The sequence below is a fragment of the Pelmatolapia mariae genome, linkage group LG7, assembly GCF_036321145.2.
Source record: "Pelmatolapia mariae isolate MD_Pm_ZW linkage group LG7, Pm_UMD_F_2, whole genome shotgun sequence".
Taxonomy (NCBI): Eukaryota; Metazoa; Chordata; class Actinopteri; order Cichliformes; family Cichlidae; genus Pelmatolapia; species Pelmatolapia mariae.
In genome coordinates, this window is record NC_086233.1 from 46,268,253 (window position 1) to 46,289,215 (window position 20,963).

General features: G+C 38.0%; 2 protein-coding genes across 3 annotated transcripts in view; one reads left to right on the forward strand and one right to left on the reverse strand.

Moving 5' to 3' along the window:
• Positions 1-4,873, reverse strand: part of kcnq1.2 (potassium voltage-gated channel, KQT-like subfamily, member 1.2) — a 184,482-nt gene extending 179,609 nt beyond the window's left edge. For both annotated transcript variants that reach the window (XM_063479285.1, XM_063479284.1), the window contains exons 1-2: positions 4,667-4,873; positions 1,708-2,380 (exon numbers count right to left, since the gene is read on the reverse strand). In XM_063479285.1, the coding sequence (XP_063335355.1) occupies positions 1,708-2,201 (494 nt within the window). In that variant the 5' untranslated portion in view covers positions 2,202-2,380; positions 4,667-4,873. The remainder of the gene's footprint in view (positions 1-1,707; positions 2,381-4,666) is intronic.
• A 1,345-nt stretch (positions 4,874-6,218) lies between these two features.
• On the forward strand, positions 6,219-19,138 carry mrps35 (mitochondrial ribosomal protein S35). Its single transcript, XM_063480998.1, has 8 exons — positions 6,219-6,365; positions 8,166-8,218; positions 8,357-8,524; positions 13,338-13,398; positions 13,494-13,633; positions 15,158-15,267; positions 15,354-15,423; positions 18,620-19,138. Exons 1-8 carry the CDS (start codon positions 6,233-6,235, stop codon positions 18,887-18,889), a joined length of 1,005 nt encoding a protein of 334 aa, XP_063337068.1. The 5' UTR covers positions 6,219-6,232; the 3' UTR covers positions 18,890-19,138.
• The last annotated feature ends 1,825 nt before the right edge of the window (positions 19,139-20,963 follow it).

Consider the following 20,963-nt stretch of genomic DNA (forward strand, 5'->3'; position numbering starts at 1 on the left):
GTCACAAAAATAACTAATATATTCTAGATATTATGAGATTGTTTTTTTGTTTGATTGTTTGTTTTTAGATATGGATTTACCAGCATTTTATTCTGCAGTCCACCCAAATTTCAGCATCTGCACATGTGCCGATTCGCTGGAAATGTCCCTGACCGTTGCACAATAAAGGCAGTGATGAATTAACTAACTAGCTGCATTGTGCGTGTGCTGTTTGTGTGTATGTCATCTTGATGTAGAGCAGGGCTTTTCAAGCTGACCTATTAGTGCTGTCATGAGTGCTGGATGAAGTCCTTTGTATCGTTGCTCTCCCCTGCCAAATCTGAGAAGAGGACGAGGGATTGAATGGCCGCCGGCTACAGCCTTCGACACGTAAGAGTTACTTAAAGGAGCGTCAGTGGGGATCGGTTAGAAGGGTTTAATATTGAATGAAGAGCAGTCTCGGGTTCACTGTCACTGTTAGAACTTTAGAGCCTCAATTAAGGACGATCAGCAATGCAAACAGAATCTTTGCACTGTTTCCACTTATCTGTGACGGACAAAACTAATAATGAGACAGACTAATTCTACTTCTCTTCAAGCACAGCTTTACAGAGGCAGATGAACAGTAGTAAGCTATATATTATATTATATATTATATTATAATCTTATTTGAAATCGACATCAAGCCCAAATGCTGTCATCTCTGCAGACAATTTAAAACCACTAATCAGAATTAAGGTAAAGGAGAAAACATCCTTGAAATACAGAGACTTTATCACTGAGATTACTTTCCCAGAAAGAATTGCTTCTATTTTGTTGAGTGGAGGAAGTTAAAATTCTGACTTATTTCTATTTTCCTTCAATGTGGTCTAAATCGTTGCCTTGTATTTGTGACATGTGCAAAGACAATAAAGTTGAATTCTATTCTATTCTATTAAATCTATGGACTCGGTGTGTGATGTGATGTGATGTGATGGCGGGCTCCTGAATAAATTTGAGTTCCACAGTTTCTAATCTTACCACTTCTGTTTTAAGTAAGCTAACCGCAGATTTTTATTTTCTTGTGACAGCTGAATAAGTGGAAGAAAATTGATGGATGAAGCTTTATTATAATATTTCAATTACTATTCAAAGGAATTCATTTTATTTTCTAGAGTACCTGACATGGGTCAGACAAAACATGCTTATGCAGCACAGCATAAAAACTCTGCTTTTATGGATGAGTTCATTTCATCTGTTGACAAAACAAAGAGCAGAAAAGACCTGGCAACTCAGAACCAGACGTGCGATTAGCCAGATCACATTGACCTGATTCTGCTGGGCTTTCTTAAAACAACCACCGACACACAGCAGGCCTAAAGACACTGGTCCTCCTGCTACCGGGAACCAGAGCCTATAACTGGAAGAAGAAGCGCTAGATGTAATTAACAAGAGAGTGTCTGGAGCTAATGAAATGACACCAGAGTCTGTTTCGTGAATTTTTTACATCTTCTAACACTTCTGTGAAAGTTTGTACATCGTCACCCAGGTAATTTTCATGGGAGCCTATTCTTACTTAACTAGACTTTATTTTTAACCTAATTCACGTGGATTGAGATTTTGAGCACTCCCAACTCTCTCAGATTACCAACTGTACCTAACACAAGCTCATCGTCTTCTTCAATCGACTCACTTCGCCTGTGAAGTGTGGACTTAAATCAGTGTGCACAGAAACTGACAGGTACTCACACAAGGAAGTGGTAGAGGAAGCACTTCAATCCAGCAGGCCTCTCTAGGAAGTTGTAAATATCCCCCTGCATGCTAGTCTTGATGTAAGGGCTGTGGAATTCCTTTTGATGATGACGCAGCCAGCTTGAACGAGGGAGAGGTGGCGGGATGGCGGTGAGAGAGGGCTGGCTCTGTAAAATCTGCAGGGCCGGGTCCTTTGTGTCTGCAGGCGGACAGCAGGGAATGCCTGATCCATTATTCACCGCCGCGGGCTCCGGTTCCAGTGAAACAGGAGAGTAGTGGCTCCTGTCAGGTGCAGGGGACCTGAGGGCAGTGCTGCTGGTAGCCGCGCAGGTGGGAGGCGCGAGGCCAACGTCCATCTCCTGGTCCAGGCTGATGCTGGTGCTGGTGCATCCGTTTGGGCTGCAACTTATGAAGGAGCTCCCCAGCCTGCTGCCACAGTCACGCTGCACCCGGCACGTCGCGTGAAAGGAGCGTGTCCGTCTTTCCCCCATGTTGCCCCGCGGGATGGTCCAGTTCAAAGAATAGGGCCAAAGGGGAATGAAAAGCCTTGGGAAATCCTGATTGTTCTAGCGAAGGGAACAGGGCAGCCAAATTAAAAAACTAGCCAGGCATGGCTAGCTACCTGCTGCTGAGAAGAGTTCTCTTTGCTGGGCTGCATCTGTGTCCATACCTGCAGCAGAAGATGTTACATTAGTCTGAGAGAAAGCCTTATTATAACACTTGTTATTTTAGTGTCGAAAGACAAAATGATAATTGGATGCTGGAAAGGAGAGATACTCTTATAAAAAGCCCTTTTTTGTATTATATCACCTGGATTAAATGATTGACATTGACAGCAAAAACCAAAACATGCTGACTCTAAAAATATTAACAGATTAGAATCTGACAAATACTAAATGTGGTTCCCTTTAGCCTGTTGCTTTTGAACTGTGACCATATGCGGATCAGGGATGTTTTGTGCTTAGGGCACTGATGCTGATTAAAGCTTTCCATTGTGTAACTCTAATTGCCCTAGTTTTTGCTCTAAGATGCACCTTCAGAAGGTATAGCGTCATGGCTATTGCTAGTTTTTTTTCCTTTGTTTGAGACAGAAAGAAAATGAAAGTAAAGAATTCCTAGCAATATTCCTTTTAGCGCTCCCTGCTGCTTAGACCGCTGTGCTGTGACTTGTAAGCTGTGAGCATTATGAAAGTGTAACAGGCACATAATATTCCCAAGACCCGAGCGCACACTAGTTAATGTGGGAGTGACAGGTCAACACACTAGTCCATTTCCACCAGCTCATTCTGATGGAGATTTTCTACTGTAAAAAAAACAGCATCCTGTTAAGAGTATCGCTGATGGGTGTCACAACCTCTCTCCTCTTCCATCTGGAAGGCAATGCAGATGTGCGGTGTGCACTCTGTTACAGTTCAGTTTAAATTCAGAGAAAAAAAACGCAGTGTGTTTAGCAGCCAGTGACGGCATTTAAGCTTCTGCTGTCACAATGTGACCTTCAGCGCTGGTTACACAAAGTGTGTCACACCGCAAATGCTTAATCAACGTGCAACCGCCCAAAAATTAGACCGATTAAAGCGCTGGGTGGCTGCAACCACGTGAATGATTATTTTTGCGGCTTCTTTCTCACCTTTCTCCAACTTGTTTTTTGTTTAGTCAGATCAAGGTTAAAGTTGTGTGTCTTTACTTAAAGATGCACACAAATTCATAAAAAAGTAGTCATCTGTATTGTTTTATCATATATACATAATTATTTAAATTATATTTCTCTACTTTATATATTGTACATTTTCCTTTTTATGTATTTTTTTTGCACAGTATTATTATAATTAGGTTATGCTGCATCTATTTATTTTTGCCTTGTCCAATCTCCTGCTGTAGCAATGTGAATTTCTCACCTCTGGGACTAATAAAGGATATCTTATCTTAAAAAAAAGAGCCCTTCTAACATAAAACTAATTTATGCTAAATGACTCTTCGTAATGACTCTTCATTAGAGGTTGGTGGATGTTCCAAATATTGACAGTATTGATACAGATGTGTATTGTTATCAGATTGATACTATTGTAATAGGATTAATACCAAAGTGCTTTAGAAGCAGACATTTTTATATTCTAGGTCTCCAAAAAACTCAGTTTCAAAATACCTGAAAAAGCTGAAAAGGGTGTTTTCTTGTACTAACTAATAATTTTGGAAAGTAATTTACTCATTTAAAGGTCATTAAAATGTGCTCAGAATTTGAGGACGATCCATCTCATAAATCATGCTCTCCCCTAAATAAGCTGCCTTTTTTAAAGTATAGATACTGTAAACAACCTAATTCTGGCAAGCCGACAACTTTCCATCTGACCAAATCAAAGCCTCTGTTTGCTATCATATGTACAATTAATGAATGCATAAACAGCGGGTAGGCGATATAGTGTCTTCTCTGGAAAGATACTCAACAAGGCGGTGTGATAGATGACCGGATGTTACCTAAAAGGATCGGAAAAAAGAAAGATCTAATTGGAGGCAACGAGCCCCGTCCATATCTGTCCTCGGCTACGGTGGAAGTGATGACAGGAGCCACATGTCTCCCTTTAGATAGAGTTTCTACCTTTAAAAAATGGAAACCACACAGTCATGAGGCACACAATGAACTGCCAGACATGCAAAGGCTGCTGTGGGACTCTACGGTTACAGAGTATTATGTGACTTTCCGTTAAACTGAACCGACCCATGTGGGTGGGCAGGTGGGGGCATATAACAAATCAAATGATAGCGTGTTTTAAACATAAAACGCCTCACACTACCTAAAAACCTCCAACCCCCCGTCCCCCGTCCATCTGTTAAACATTACTCCTGAAAGCAGCATAGGCGAGTAAATTCTGTTTAAATGAAAGTGCTGTCTCCATCACTTAACACTACACAAACACTGCTGTCCTAAACAACAACGTGAGAATATTGCGTTAGACCTTACCTTTAACTTACACACCACGACTCAAGTTGTTTTCGGGGCACCAAGTTCCTCTTTTTCTGCTTTGTGTCACAGCAAGTTCCAGGTACTCGCTTCCTTCAGGTAGAAATGATGCTCCAGCGCTCAAACACATAAGGAACACTGCAAACACGGGGATGCCACAGTTCTTTAAGCGGCTGCAGTCTGCAGGACTTGTCCCTTTGAAGAGCATCGTCGCTACTGCCAGGACACGCGATGCCTTTACGGGCGAGAGGAAATCTTGCACAATCGGGATGCAAACTTGGGATATGTCCAAAATTAAAATATAATTAAAATATAGGACATATACCAGATTTATCGTTTTTGTAATAAGTTCTCTAACAACCAAGTAACAGTTATAACTTTGTTCTTGTTGTTGTTGTTGTGTTAATCCAATCGATATTTCTTCAGTCACTCAGTAAAATAATAGCGATGGCAAACAATCGATCACGTGCTGTCTATATCGAAAGTCACGCCCTCAAATATATTCTGATGCCGAAATAACAAACGCTCAGTTTTCAGTCACATTTTGATTTTACGAACATACCAGGTTATTTCATAAATAAACTGCTTGTTCAGGTGTGCTGGGGGTAATATTCAAAGCATATTTTAATGTTGTGAAAGGCTAATGTATTTTATTAGCATATTGTTACAATTAACCACCGTCACATGTTGTTTTTTCCAATTAAAAAAGAAGAAGAAGCAAATCTAGTTATGGTAATGAAGAGAACAACCAAGAGAATTAGTTTTTACTCGGAGGCACCAGAACAGGTTCATGAAGTCATAAACTTTACTACATATTTTGAATGTGACAGCATGACCACAAAGTGACGAATATGACGAAATTAGTTGCCCTTTAATCGTCATTTGAGTTAGAATAAACATTTATTAATACCTCATTAAATCAAATACAAATTTGATTTTTAATTATTTTATTTATTTAGATATTACTATAGTAATTTATTCTCCAATATTTTAATTTAAAACAAAGCAAAGATAAATTATAAATCAATACTTTTAAATGAATTATTAATCAGTTAATAAATACGTAAAAACGATTTCACAAAAAAACTGAATAAAAAAGGAATTTCAGAAACCATTTTCAAATTCCAAATTCAGAAAACAGATTTCAAAATCTTTTTTAAAATACAGCCTTCCACACTTCCAATCCGTTAAGATATTAAGATGTTTAACACTTTCATCTTTTTGTTGTTGTTGTTTATTTGTTTGCTCTTCAACTTTCTAATTAATATTTTCAAACGGTCTTTGAACGCACCCTATGTTTCAAAAAGCAGCAGCTGGCAGAGTCCTCTCACTTGACTCACAAAGAAACAGGAGTACCTCCATTAACATTGTAGCAGTATGTTATTATGACTGCTTTGTTAAAGTATAACCTACCAGATAAACCAGTGTTTACGACACGCGGTGAGCCGTTTCACACCTGTGCTTATCTAAACGCTTAACTGCGCCTGTGCTGTTCCGCGCTGAGTAAAAAGCTTCGCAATCGGGTTTGACCGTCCCTCGCCGGCTTCCGTAGTTCACTGAGAAAACATGGCTTCACGCACAAGCAAGACATTCCTGTCCCTAGGTCGAATAAATATCCCTCTCCTTGGATTCAATAAATCATCCGGTAAAGTCACATATGCAACGGCTCTGTCTATAAATTCTTCTTCTGGAAATAAAGGTGAGTTTCACTGTCGCTATAAGGGAATTTATGCCAATTCAAAACCATAGCTGCAAGCTAAGCTAACTGCATGAAGTGCTGTTATTAACAAGAGTAGCTATAGCACTTCCTGTGTAGACTTCTGCAGCATCCAAACTTAGGTGACTAGTTACACGAAAAGCGGATTTGTCTGGTGACCATGTCTGGGTTGCTGAAAGTCTTTGATGTCCTTTTGAGCTTCCTATATATGTTTTTGCTTCACCATGTGTCACTACCTGGGCTGTCAGTGACCACACTGCTCATCAGAATCCACCGAAAGATAGACACTTGCTGTAAATTATGGCAGATCGTCATTACAAGAAAAAACTCTCCATTGCTCTCGCAAAAAGATGTGTAGGCACAGTAGCAGCAGAAGTACAAAGACAGATACTTACAGACGGTCTGTGAACGAACCCTAGTTATACAGATTAAAAGAACATCCTGGATATTTCGACCCTACTACGCCTGATCAGGAGGCTCGTTTATCCAATTTTTCATTCCACGCCTGAGAAAAGAGAGTGAATGCCAAGGTTAGTTAACTAAAACCAAAAAAGTAAAGGTAAATTTAAAAAGAACGTTTCAGTTAACCAAAATCAAATTAACCAAAATAAAAGTAAAAACTAGATTCTATATTTATTTATATAGCTCCATCTGTCAACAGTGGTTTCACCAAGGTGCTTTATATTGCAAGGCAAAGACCTTACAATTAATAGAGAGAGAATCTCAACAATCAGGCAAGCTGCTATGAGCAAGTGCTTTGCAAGAGAGGGAAGAAAGAACTCCCTTTTAACAAGAAGAGTAGAACCAGGCTAAGGGAGTGGCAGCCACCTGCTATGATACGTTGTGGGGCTAAGGGGAAAGAACAGATAAAATAATAGTGAAAGTAGCAGCAAAAGATGGTCCTAAACTTTAATTACCTCTGCCAAGGAGGTTATGTTTTTGGTAGCGTTTGCATGGCAGTCTGTCTGTAAACATGATAGTTCAAAAAGTTTTGAATGAATTTTGATAAAACTTTGTAGGGGTGTAGAGCAGGGACATGTTAATCCACCAATGTCTTCAAGGTCAACTTAATGATTTATTGATCAAAAATTGAGAAAAAGCCTTATAATGCAAAAACTGAATCTTACAAGTGTAGTATGTGTTGTCAATGTATAGCAAGTGCTGTATAAAGATTTTAACAAATTGTCACATTTGACCTCTGACCTCTTCTTCAAGGTAGATTGTTTTGAAGGTTAGTGTGATAATAGTGCTATATATAGCTATTTAAAATGACAGCTTTTCAGACTGATGAGAACATGGTGGCATGGGATACTTTTTCAGTATAGTTTACTCATTTTGTTTTTATTTTGTTATGTTCATTATAATAACAAGTTATATTCAAGTACATCATTTACATACATGTAGAGTGATAATAAGAATAATTTTTAGGTGTTTAACTCAGTCAAACACATTTTTATTTGATATTTATTACTTAATTAAATGAATGCTACATATTTACTTTATCCATATAAGAAATACATATACTAAATTTATTTAAAAGCAAAGTTAACTGAGTTCTTGGTTTACAGTGGTTTATTTATCTGTGCATTGACAAACTGAATTAAGAGCAAAAAAGCAAAAATGAAACAAAGGTCCTGCATACAATACACAACCTACTGTTTGTTAAGAGTGTGTGATCACAGATAAAGTTGCTAGATGTAGTCTGATGGTTAACAATGTTGTGACTTTTACTCTATTTGAGTGTTTTCATAACAATAAAATGTATATGATACTTTATTTTAGGCCTTCCAGACAGAGGTGGTAGAGGATCCTTTGTTCGAAGGCCCAGAAGAGAAGTGAGTGTGCAGCTTTTATCAAAACTGAGTGTAACACAATGCATGCACTTTGAATGATACGATAAAAAGTTGCCATTGTGGCTAGAGGCACAATTTTTTTTCCTCATGGTTTCCTTTGCACTCTGTGTGGGGTTAAAGGCAGGGGAGCCCAGGACAGGAAAGATGCCAGTGGATCAGGACTGGACTGCAGTTTATCCAGCGGCAGCGCCCTTCAGGCCAGGATCCGTCCCCCTCCCTGTGAGGATGGGGTACCCTGTGAAGGGGGGCATTCCTCCAGAGAAGAAAGGCAATTTGGAGCTAATCAAGGTCAGACCTCATTACTTCCAGCATGCACACAGAGGCCCTAAAGAAAACAACAGTTTCTCCTCAGATAAAGTGATAAATGTGCACAACGTATGAATTAATCTGATAAAGAATGACAGAACAAATGGTTTTGTGATGAACTGAATGATTATTTACACAACATTTAGGCGCACACGTTTGACTCTGGGCTGTATCTGGATGTATTCTCTTTGTTTATCTTTGATGGTTTGAGTTAATTGAAGCTGGCGAGTGCTCCTGCAGTTCCAGTTGAGCCCTTTTTGCTCTCCTGCATGGCTTTAGTCGCTGTATCTCTGTGCCCGGATTACTGAGCTGCTATGTCCAGACACCAGCTGCTCCATCTGGACTCAAGCCACTTGCAGATCTGGTAGTTTCACCCATCACAGCTGGATATCTGCAGCATAACAATATTGATTTCATTCTCTCAGCTCATCATGAGGAGCTAAACTGCTGTATGTCCCTTGGTTACGCTTGGTGATTTGTTTTTTTTGTTCTTTTTTAATTATAAGTCATAGATGGGGTTTTGTGTAATCGTTTGCCACGACTGTGAACCATAAGTTTACTTTGGTGTCAGTATAGGATAATTTATATAATTGTTTGTCTTATGTAATATCCTTCACTCAAAGGATCAAGCGGATTTTGTTTTTCACTTTGTTTACGTGCCCTTTAAAAGCAGAGTATTCTGAACAATTCAGTGCTGAATGTTTTTATCTAGAGCATTATAATGATTCTGTGTTTGAAATGTGTCACTTCTGTTTTCTGGGATGTAGATATTTCTGTAACTGCTGTCCAACATTTTGGCTCATTGATTTATATATTATAGATCTTACAGTTTCCAGCATTTACATTGGATATGTTTGTGTTTTACTTTATGAATGAAAAGATGAGCAATCCATTTTTAGGGGCATTAAGAAACTCAACCTTTTTATATAATTTGCCCATATTTAAAGCCTTAAACTATATTTGGTTTGCTTATCTTTCAGATCCAGACCTTTTATCTTGAAAGGTCGGGTTCAACCAACTTATTCTAATATACACTTTATGGATCCTCTTAATATGATTTGTACAATAAGTTTTTTTTTGTTTTTTCCAAGCTTTTATTTCCACCATTACTATTTATGCAGATCTGAAAATGTGCAAGTAGATCATAATAGCAAAAACATGAATATGTGAAGGATGAGCAAAAAGTTCCACCGATAAAATTTTAAAAACAGAAGATATCTGTATTTAGGATATCTGTATTTACTACAGTGATGTAGTGGTTAGCAATGTCACATGTGTTCAAATTCTGTTCTGGTACTCCAACATCCTCCATTAATTAAATCAGAATAAACACTTAACACCTCCAACAGGGGTTAAGGGTGAAGATGGTTTGAACTTGGTTTTGATATATTCTATTCAAAAGAATGGAATTTAGAGGGCCTTTGTTTATTATCACTTTAGTGGCCTCCCTCTGCAAGCGGAGTGTTGTGGTGGATCAGTGAGCATAATGATGTGCTTTCAGTAGGAGAAAAGGGTATAAATCATCCATTCAGCCGTCATCTTCAGCTTATCTAATTCAGCGTGGCAAAGGAGCTGGAACTTGTCCCAGCTGTCATAGGGCAAGGGGTGGGTTACATCCTGGACAGGCAGATTTTTTTTTTTCAGACTGATACCGATATTTGATGATTTAAAAATTCCAATATTCTAATATATTGGCCGATATTTTTTTTCCTTTGTTTCAGATGCACAAAAGATATATATATATATATATATATATAGCTAGTCATAACTTTTGTTTAATATATTATATTACATAGATCTATATAATTCATCTCTAGATAACATAACGATGCAGTTTAAAAACAGGGAAGTTACAGAGTGCCCCCTAATGGACAAACTATGACACATCAACGTTTATCCCCACCTCTGCTTTTACTTTTTAAATTTTCATTTTTGGCCATTGTAAATGCCAATACCAATTTATTGGGACAAAGCTAATATGGAATGATAACATCAGGCTTTCATTTCATTTCATTTCATTTATTTATTTCACACTTGGTACAACAATTCAAACAAACCAACCACACTTTCTATCAAAAAGCACTACAACCATGTGTGAAAAGGAGCAGGAAGAAGAAAATATTCTTATTAAACCCTGCCCCCTATCTACAATCCAACAAGTGGGCACCAAAAATCAGAGAACAAGCTAACATTAACATTTATCTCCGGTCCTAACCCAAACCAAACAACAAATTTACAATCAGAATATACCACTCCACATACTAACAAGGAGAAAAATAAAATGAAAATAAATAAAACAAAAAATTATAATGGATCCTTTTTCAATGAACTCCAATTTCATTCACATTCTTCATATTGAGTTATCGTTTTAAGCATGTAACACTTTTTAAAACAATATAAATTTATACAATTCTTTAAATTATAATGAAGTGAGTTCCACAGTCGTATACCCCTAACCGTTGGACTCATTAATCTTTGTGTAGTCCTAGCTAACTGATGCTTAAAATAAAATTTCCTTCTGCTATCTTCTCCCCCCGAACACATTAAAAATACTCTTTGTAACTTAAAGGGCAAAACATTATTTTTAGCCTTAAACATAATTAATAGTGTCCGTAATTTCACTAAATCTCCTAATTTTAATAATTTCGATTTTATAAATAATTTATTTGTATGTTCTCTATATTTAACATTATGAATCATTCGTATCACTTTCTTCTGTAATAAGTTTATAGGTTTTATAGTATTCTCATATGTATTCCCCCAGACTTCAATACAGTAACTAAAATATGAGAAAAACAATGAAAAATATAAAATGCGCATTGTTTTATAGTCTAATAAATCTCTTACATTTTCCACGTCAGATTTTCATCTACTATTACACCCGTGCAGGCCTGACAGACAGCCATTCATACCTACAGCAATTTAGTATTGCCAAATAATGTTATGTGCATGTCCTTGTACTGTGGGAGGAAGATCAAATACCAGGAGAGAACTCCACAGGCGCAGGTAGAATATGGAAACTCCACACAGTGAGGCTCCGCTTTTATTTTAGTTATCTTTTGTTTCTGGCATTTGTTAACAAGTTATATTTGATTGAAATCGACTCTCACTGCCTCTGTCAGTTCAGTTGTTGGTCCCTGATTCCTCAGTTCAAAAAATAAGGTATAATAAATGTGGATGACTTGATTTATTGGCCAAACATTGGTGTTAGCTGATATTCTTTTTGTTCATTGCCACTGGCCCGTCTGTGGTTCATGTGATCTTCACTAATGGCAGCAGCTAATGCTTATCTGTGATGCAGAATTCATTTTGTAGCTCTTACATCTGGGAGAAATTCGAAGGCTTGTGTTCATTTACAGATAGATGGAGGTTAAAGTGCCTCAAAACGGTTCTTATTCATTCGCAATAAAGATTTATTTAATCTTTCAAACAAATATGGGAATGCCTAATAAAAAATAAACCAAGAAAAATCACCTTTTTTAAACATCTGTACCAACTCAGTGGTTTAAAATCGAAGCATCTGGCTTTTCTTGTTACCATGTTCATGTTTTATTAGTAAACTGCCTTCAACTGCATCTTTCAGCTTTTTGTTGATGTTCTAACTTCTAAACACATACTTTCTAGCGCCCCACTTGCTTGCAAATCAGCTTTTGAACAGTCACGTGAAATGGGTGATGTTTATGTCTAAATATATTTTAAGCTCTGTTGTAAAGGTCATGAACTGTTTGTCATTAAGGAGAAACGCAACAAATCTTTACTGCTTAGTGTTTTGCCTATATCCCCTGTGCCATCACTGTTCTATAGATGAATGATAGTTTATGGAGATTGTAATCATCCAGATCATACTCGGCTGTTCTAAGGAGCTCAGCCTTGGCAGTAAAGAAATCTATTCTAGTATTTGTGCAAATATAATATGACATACAGTGCTATGATAAAATATGTGCCCCTTCCTGTTTTCTTAGATTTTTGCAAATTTGTCACACTGGCATGTTTCAAATCATCAAATAAGTTTGAATATTTGGAAACCACAACAACTATATATTTAATGTTTTCAAATGATGGTTTCATTTATTAATGGGAAAAAGTTACCAATATACCTGGTCCCATATGAAAAGTACCTCCTAAACCCAATAACTGGATAGGCCACCTTTAGCATCAAGAACTATAAGCGTTTATGATAACTGGTCATTTCACATTGCCATAAATTCAGCCACATTGGAGAGTTCTCAAGGATGAACAGCCTGTTTAAGGTTGTGCCAAAGTAACTCAATCAGCTGTGGTTTTCACCTTGTAACTCATTTTTTTGGTCTCTTTCTTATTGTTGAATCATGAACACTGACCTTAACTGAACCAAGTGAGAACTGTAGTTCTTTAAGTCTTGTTCTGGGTTATTTTGTGACCCCCTGGATGAGTCGTTGATGGACTCTTGGACATGTTTATTGGCCAGTCACTCTTGGGTTATTCTCCATTTATGGATGACTTTAACTGTGGTTTGTTTTATTTTTTGTTTGTTTTTTTTAGCCTACTTCACTTTGTCAGAAAGGTTCTGTTCAAGTTAACCCAACTTACCCAAACCCAAATTTAAAAACGACATTTTGTATTTACTCTGGTTATCTTTGACTAATATTGTTTGATCTGAAGCATGTAAGTGTGGCAAATATGCAAAAGAACAAAGAAATCAGGTAGTGGGCAAATACTTTTTCACAGTTTGTAGACTTGCTGATTTAACAGTTTGCCAAGAGAGTGAAATCAAGAGAGGGAAAGTTTGTCACGTTTCTCTTTTTCTCTGTTTCAGATACCAAACTTTCTACATTTGACACCAGCAGCCATTAAGAAACACTGTGAAGCTCTGAAACGTAAGTTCATATTTTACTTACTTAGTTAGAGAAAAGCAGTTTCTTTCTTTCATTATTGTTCAGCAGCACATTTAAATGCCTTTCTGTGCTATCAGCTTTCTGTACAGAGTGGCCCTCTGCCTTGGAGACTGATACCAAGTGTGATGAGCATTTCCCCATTAAAGTAGAGAGCAAAGAGTATGTGTCCGCTGGCCCTTCTCTCAGAAACCCTTCAGCTCGTATCGTCCATCTCAGAGTGAGTTTTGCCATTTTTACTTGATGCTGACTTTAACTGTGTTTTGTTAATGTACAAGTGATCAAAAACCTCACATGTAAAATGAGATTAAAGATTTACAGGGATACATAATCACCAGCTGACATCGTGTCTGTCTGACTTCCTAGAAAGATCTTCATCGTCTAGTGACCTAAAATCTGCAAAATGATGCTATCGAGTCAACAGAGAGATTAGTCTTTGGTCATTACTTTATATTTCCTGTGCCAAGGCTCTGTTAATATTCTTGTTAATTGTTATGGGGGTCTTTGGCAACTTTTTAGTTTTCAATGAAAAAAGTAACAACATTTTTTTTTTAAAAATATTTGCTGAGACATTTTAATATTCTTTTTAATCCCCTCCCAAAACTAATCCATCAATATGCAATCCTTCCCTATGAGCAGGACCATACATGGAAATGCACGTCTCTTTAACTTAACTGCAAGAATCAATCAAATAAATGTAATAAATAATGCCCTCTTAATTGTGAAGTTACTGGGCCTGTGTTCTATTTTACAGGGTGATGTTAAGGGTAGAGGAGAGAAAAACACAACTTCCTTCAACTGAACCTTGACAAACAAAGCTGTTGTTTCCCTGTCCTATTCTATCACACTGCCTGTAGTCATTTTAACTCCAAAAAGTGCCAAAGAAATCCTGCTTTGCATCACAAACTGCCTTTGACAAATGTGCGATTTCTTTCCCAGACTGGAATGTTTGGGGTTTGGCTTTTTTTGTTTTATTTTTCTTACCATTAATCGCCAGCCATCTGCTCCTGACACATTGCCTTAGATTATATCAGCAAGGTAGGAATTAAACAGTAATCCAGGTGGATTAGGCAGGGAGATAGATTGAAGGGCAAATCTCACACAGTTAGATTCCAAATCTAGAACAAGTTGACTAAGCCCTTATTTGTAAGAGGGGTGGGGGGCATCAATATTTGAATTAACATATATTTTCTTTTTTTAATTTGTGGTTTAATATTTTATAGGAGGAAAATCCTGGAAATCAAATCTGTGACAGAGGTTTATTTATGCTGGACACGTAGTCTCAACCATTGTAGCAGCTCATTGCATGTTTGTATCAGCAGTACCTCAGTGCAGTGCACAAAATAAATGTTCACCTGTGCTTTGTAATACCTATAAATGGAGTAATGTTGCATTGTTCAAAGCAGAGCCATAAACAATGTAGTGGAGGTCAAATCTATCATCTCTACAAGCAGCTTAGGTGATTCTGGGACACAGCATGTGTTTGATCTGTAAAAATTATAGTTTTTTTTAATCCACGCAGTCTAAGCTTTGCAAAGGTTAAAAAAATAAATATTACATATTGCAGTTTAGACTTTAGGTTTTATTCTTAAATCCTTAGAGACAGATGTATGGTGGAGTTATAGCACATAATCACATCACATTTGCCCTAATCTCGTTGTGAACGTCTCTTTATTTAGTGAAGTGTCACAGAAGGACTAGATTTAAATTATGTGGTAATCTATTCATATCTTCAACTTTCAAGGTAAAGCTGTCCAGTTTGAACTTAGATGACCACGCAAGGAAGAAAATGATCAAACTCGTTGGCGAGAGATACTGCAAAAACACAGATGTCCTCACCATCAAAACTGACAGGTAAACACCTCTTCCTGAAAATATAGGGTTAAAAGAAGATTAAACTGATGTCCTCGTACATTTTTTTTTCTTCTCCTCTCTGCTAGCTGCCCGCTGAGACAGCAGAACTATGACTATGCCATGTATCTGCTCACAGTTCTCTACCACGAGTCTTGGGTAAGTTGTACATTTTTCTTCCACTCTAACTAGTTCTTGTGTCAACTGAAGGGAGGTCCGATAAATTGGCCTCAGTGACTGAATACTGAAGGAGCAGTAAACTGAGTGAGTCGGACTTACTGAACTCACAGTTTCAAACAGGATATCCATGGTAAAAGTCTTCGGCCCAACTCAGCAACTCTACCTGGTGTTAGATGGGATATTTGTGCCTTTTCTACGTCCACTTGAGTTTCTCTTTTTGTTTTCTGACCTTTTGTCTTCTTTCAACAAGCATCCATTCATTTAAAGGCCAGGTGCTGTCTGGCATTACTCGTACCCTCTACAACCCACTGTCACTTTTAACGCATTTGCCCTGGAGAGGTTTTAGTTCAAATGCATCATGATGTCTTACCTAATGCACCACTCTATGCAATGTACAAGTGTCACAGGGCCTTCATCAGCTGAGGGTTCTTACTTGATCTATTATTTGCCATTATAAAAAGATATGTAATTTAAAATAATTGCTTTTTAGTGTGGATATATGAAATATAAACACAGTGCTGATGTGGGGGAGATTTTGTGTGTTGTCTTGTATATTTGGTTTATGAGGACAAGAGGCAAAACTTCAATATTTTAGAAAAAACGCTTTTTGAATTAACAGTATCTCCTGCACGGGCCGGCAGGGTAATCCTGCTGGCTTTCACTAGGTACCAACAAATTGGTACCTTAGACCATTTAGCAGAAAAGCCAGTGAAGTCTTCTTTTGACTGCATTTCTTTTTCAGATTTCTAATATTTTTATATTTGTAGCTTCTTTTCATATGACATCCCTTCTTTGTCATGATCATATCATGATCACCCCAGATTAGAATAAATGCAGTGCTGAGATCTTGAGTAACCCCCCTTTCTTTATATTTTGACTTTCTTATACAGTTTTTAAAAGTAATCCTGAGCAATAGTTCTGCAGCATTTTTGAAGGTCTTTAAAATAATCTTCGGGTATTGGCTACTTTTTCACTAATTTTCAGACCATTTCCAAAGGAAATTTTATTTTTTATTAACCTCTTAAGACCTGAACTCTTTCATGGCATGCATTTTTAATTTCTCTTTGCTATCTGGGCTGATTGGGACCTGATGAATGTAAAAACAAAGAATTACCATATCTTTTTTTTTTTGCCAGATCCACACATGAGGACATTAGTTTTAAATTTTGATAGAATATGAATCATTCAAGCACAACAGGTCAAGTAACTCAAGGGGCTAAACCAGTGCTGTGTCTACACATAACAGATAATTAGCAAACAACCGATTTTAATTGTATTTTTAGGCACTTTGTTAATAACAGCATGTCACAAAACTGCTTAACTTGTTCCCATTTCTTTAGTTGAATCTACAGTTACATCTACAAATGTAAAGTATTTTTGTGGCCACGAGGTGGTTCCCAAAGAGCTACTAAAACTTGGCATATCTTGACATAGTGTGCAGTGTTTCCCTAAAAGAATTTGAGGAAAATGGGCGAGTGGAAAACAAGAAGTGTCAGTCCTAAAAAACTATCGACAGCAGATGAACATTATTTAAAGGTCATGTCCTTAAGAAACGAAAAAATCCAGCAAACATCCGACATGGACCCAAAACATTTTTTTGACCCTTCAGTTGGTCCATCTACTGTTCACTGAAGTCTCCTCAGAAATGGTCTCAGTCGAATGACAGCTGTCAAGAAGCCATTTGTAAGGAAGAGAAACTGGGTCAAAGCCTGGGGTACACTAAGTTACACAAAAACTTAAAATGTTTTCATATTGTTTCATCTTCGGTGGCATTTACGTACAACTAGCAACATGGCACACCTTTCACTGTGGGCAATCTTGTCCATCTTGCTTAGCGATCTGAGAGACTAAAGCCCATTAGGGAGGTATCAGAGTTGAATGGGCAGAAGGATGGCAAACAGCAGCATTGTCCAGTTGACATTTACCCACAGAAGACGAGAAAACAGACTCCCCTCTCAGGTGTTGACCTTGATACTCATTCACATTAAGCCAACCATGCCACATCGGAGAGGTGTGCCACCAGGTCATTAGCTTAGGCACTGTTGGCATGAATCTGCAGCCAGCCACATAAAAGAGCATGATTGTGCAACCTCTGCCTTTAGGAGCTCTTCCTGACATGGCTTAGCCAAAAATAAAGTTTAAGTTGAGAAAAGGCTGTTAAAGCCAGGAAGCAAAACACTGTCCACTGCCCTTTTGAACACACAATGGAAGGCACAGTGCTTGTCCAGCAGGCTTGTGGAAGCTGTGAGAGTGGCGTACTGATCAGGTTGTAACGATAGCTCACAAAGGGGCCAATTGTTAGCAGCCACTGAGGTGATTATATCTCCTCAGTCAGAGAGATGGACTTTGCCTGTTAATTCCAGTGTGTGCTAATTCAGGCCAGCGTTTGGGCTGACCGCTCAAAGCTGCCTCCAACATGCACACGCATTTACCACTAAGAGGCACTCTGCCTGCTTTTGTGCCCGCATGCCTAGCACCTGTCATTTCAAGAAACTGGGGGGCATTTAACCCACTGGTGAGCTATCAAATATCCTGCCTGTTGATCAAACTACTGAGCATTGCATACAGCAAACATCACAACAATTTGCATTGTTTTATTTTGTATTAAACTCTGAATGTGGAAAAATAAAATGTTAGAGCGTCAGTGTGTCAGCTGCGAGCCCCACTCCAAAAAATGTAAAGCTATTATTCATTAAGACTCAAGGCTGAAGAACTGCTTCATGCTTGTGATTAACAGTAGAATAGCTGCTGCTTACCTATTCTGAAGTATTGATTGCTCTTCAGTCACTAGATCTGGACTTGCTGGAGACAGCTTGGGGATCAAATATACATATATGTAGCTAATGATGGTCATTAACCTCCAAACACCTGGAAGCAGGGCCCTGTTGCTGCCCTGCTTTAAGCTGCTGCACAATGGGTCGTATTGTTCTTCAGGGAATGTGATGAGAACGAGACAGGCGGCAAACGGAGAGCTACATATGGGAAATACTATCTCTGTGAGAGGAGCTTCAAAGAATGGGTATTGCTGAACCAGAACCCCAATCAAAATGTGGCTTGAATTACAAATCCAAATTTTCTTTTAAAACATTTTTTTTTTTAAATTTTCATAATTTAACCTGTGGTCATTTGTTTTGCTTGTTTAAAGTTAGAAATGTTATTCTCTTTCTTTCTTTAGAAAACTGAGGCCTGGGAGGCTGAGAAGACTGTGGCAGACATGGAGGACTACAGTTGGGAGGACAGCCCGTCTCAAAAGAATATCTTGGATGTACTCCTACGCATGAAAGCGGCAGGAGAGGGAGACGGTGAAGAAGTGCGACAGCAGCTGCTGGGAAGGAAAGACGTTCAAGACTATAAAGACTCGGTCACACGGCTGAAGAACGAAGGGGAGAGCGAGAGCAGCATGCTGCAGTACAAAGAGGCAGTCAAGAAAGTATTCAATATGTAATGTCAGTGAACAAGAGCAACAAGAAGAAACATTTTTACATACTTGGAATTGTCCCTGTACATAATGCATCAGGATATTTCAACATCATGGGTCTGAATGTGTTAGTTGTATATATTTTCACAAATATTCACTGGCATGTGAGGAGGTCATTAATACAAAGATAAAACTGTATGCGCAGTGTTTCATGACGAGGCAATGCTTTAACACAATAAAAACACACTGTAAGAGTTACTGCTCTAACGTCTATCCCTTTCCCGCACTGTGAATTTAGAGAACAGCACCCCGTGAATGCATGCTTTCACCAGCAAGCTGTTGAAAGGTACCTTTAGTTTCATCTGTGATCTGTGCACTTTTAGGTCAGGGGCAGCCTGGTGTGCTTAGGTGTGATGAATTAAAGGTTAAACACTAAAAGCCACAGATCCAAAAGCAATCTGTCATCAATCCCACTAAAGACGATTAATTGATGACCTAAACAATCCTTGAATCGTAGTCATTAATTGCTTAAAAGTGCCCATTAAGTTCCACCTACTACTGGTGTAGACAAGTGGCCAATGTTTTGAGGTTTGGCATCAATTACATTTAAAGTGACTGAAGTACATCAAAATGTAGGCCAGCCAAAAGGACACTATATCGAATTTCTTAAAGAAAATGGCTGTAGGCAGCTCTTATGTTCATTCATTGCATCAGAATGAAACCAGAACTATTGCAGCTATGTTTTTGGTTGTTTCGCCTAAACCTTAATGTCACAAACTGGCTCAAAGGAGAGAGTCCACACAAGAGGGTTTCTTAAATAGAAGATAATTTATTCAACATAATCTAACCAACAGACAAACATTACAAATGGGTTGAATCCAAGTGGAGTCTAAGAGAGACTAAACAGTTCATCTATAGCCTGAAAGGCACAAGGGATCTGCACTAGCTGACGATCCTCCCATGTCAGGCAATTGATAACAGGCCAGGATTTCCTTTAGACATTGAGATGGTGTCACCCCCCACGCCATCTTAAAATCAAGGTTCCACCTCAAAACTAGAACTTAACCTGAAAAATTATAAATCAAGGTAACAGAAAATATATAAAAAAAATATACCCAGTCATTAAAGTGGCTGCCACAAACTACCTGTACTCGCTGCCAGCTCCACCCATCTTACCAGCCCAGGTTTTCCCTTGTCAGAGCAAATGAAGGGCAACAGGAAACTACCAGTAAAGAAGGTATTATAGAGTAAGGTGCTTAAAACAGTTTGTTTGAAAAAAATCAAACTGGCATAGAGAAAAGCGCAACAAGTTTCCTCCCTTAAATGGCAGTTTTAATCTTGCAAGAAAACTGGTTAATTTCAACAGCAAATCAAAGCGTTGCTCCCTGAATGAACACCAGAGTTCCTCACAATGGTCCCAGCACCATATGGCCTGCCTGCAGCTACAAACAAACATCACACTGCTTTGCAAATATTCCAGCTACAAACAAACCTGGAATTAAAGTTTGAGTATGAACTAGAGATGGCACGATACCACTTTTTTATGTCCGATACCGATACCGATATCATAAATTTGGATATCTGCCGATACCGATATGAATCCGATATAGTGTGTTTTTTAATCAATAAAACTTTTTTTTTAATATCTTGCTGCATTTTGTATAAGTTCATACTCAAGTTTAAATAAACAACAAAACTAAAGCTATTCTGTTATACCTGTATGTAAAAAATACACTGCACCCAAAATATTTTATAGTTCAGCAATACTGATCAATCTAATAAACTTAAACCTACTCCATCCTCCCTATTCTGGTATTTTAAAGAGTACTTAGCAGAAATATTAAGCAACCTAACTAATAGGGTTGCCAACTCCCAGCAAAAAAAAATAGGGAACCACCCTCCACCTCATGATGCTTAATCGACGTAATCAACTTTAATTTGATGCAGCGTGACAAAAAAAATGCACAGAAATAAATTATTTTTCAAGAATAATTAAATAGATTCAACATCTTTCTTCAACAGAACTGCAGACTGCATGGATGGTACCTTCCCAAAGGAAAAAGTAGTATAGCTTACTAGGGTATATTAGACTTAACAGTTA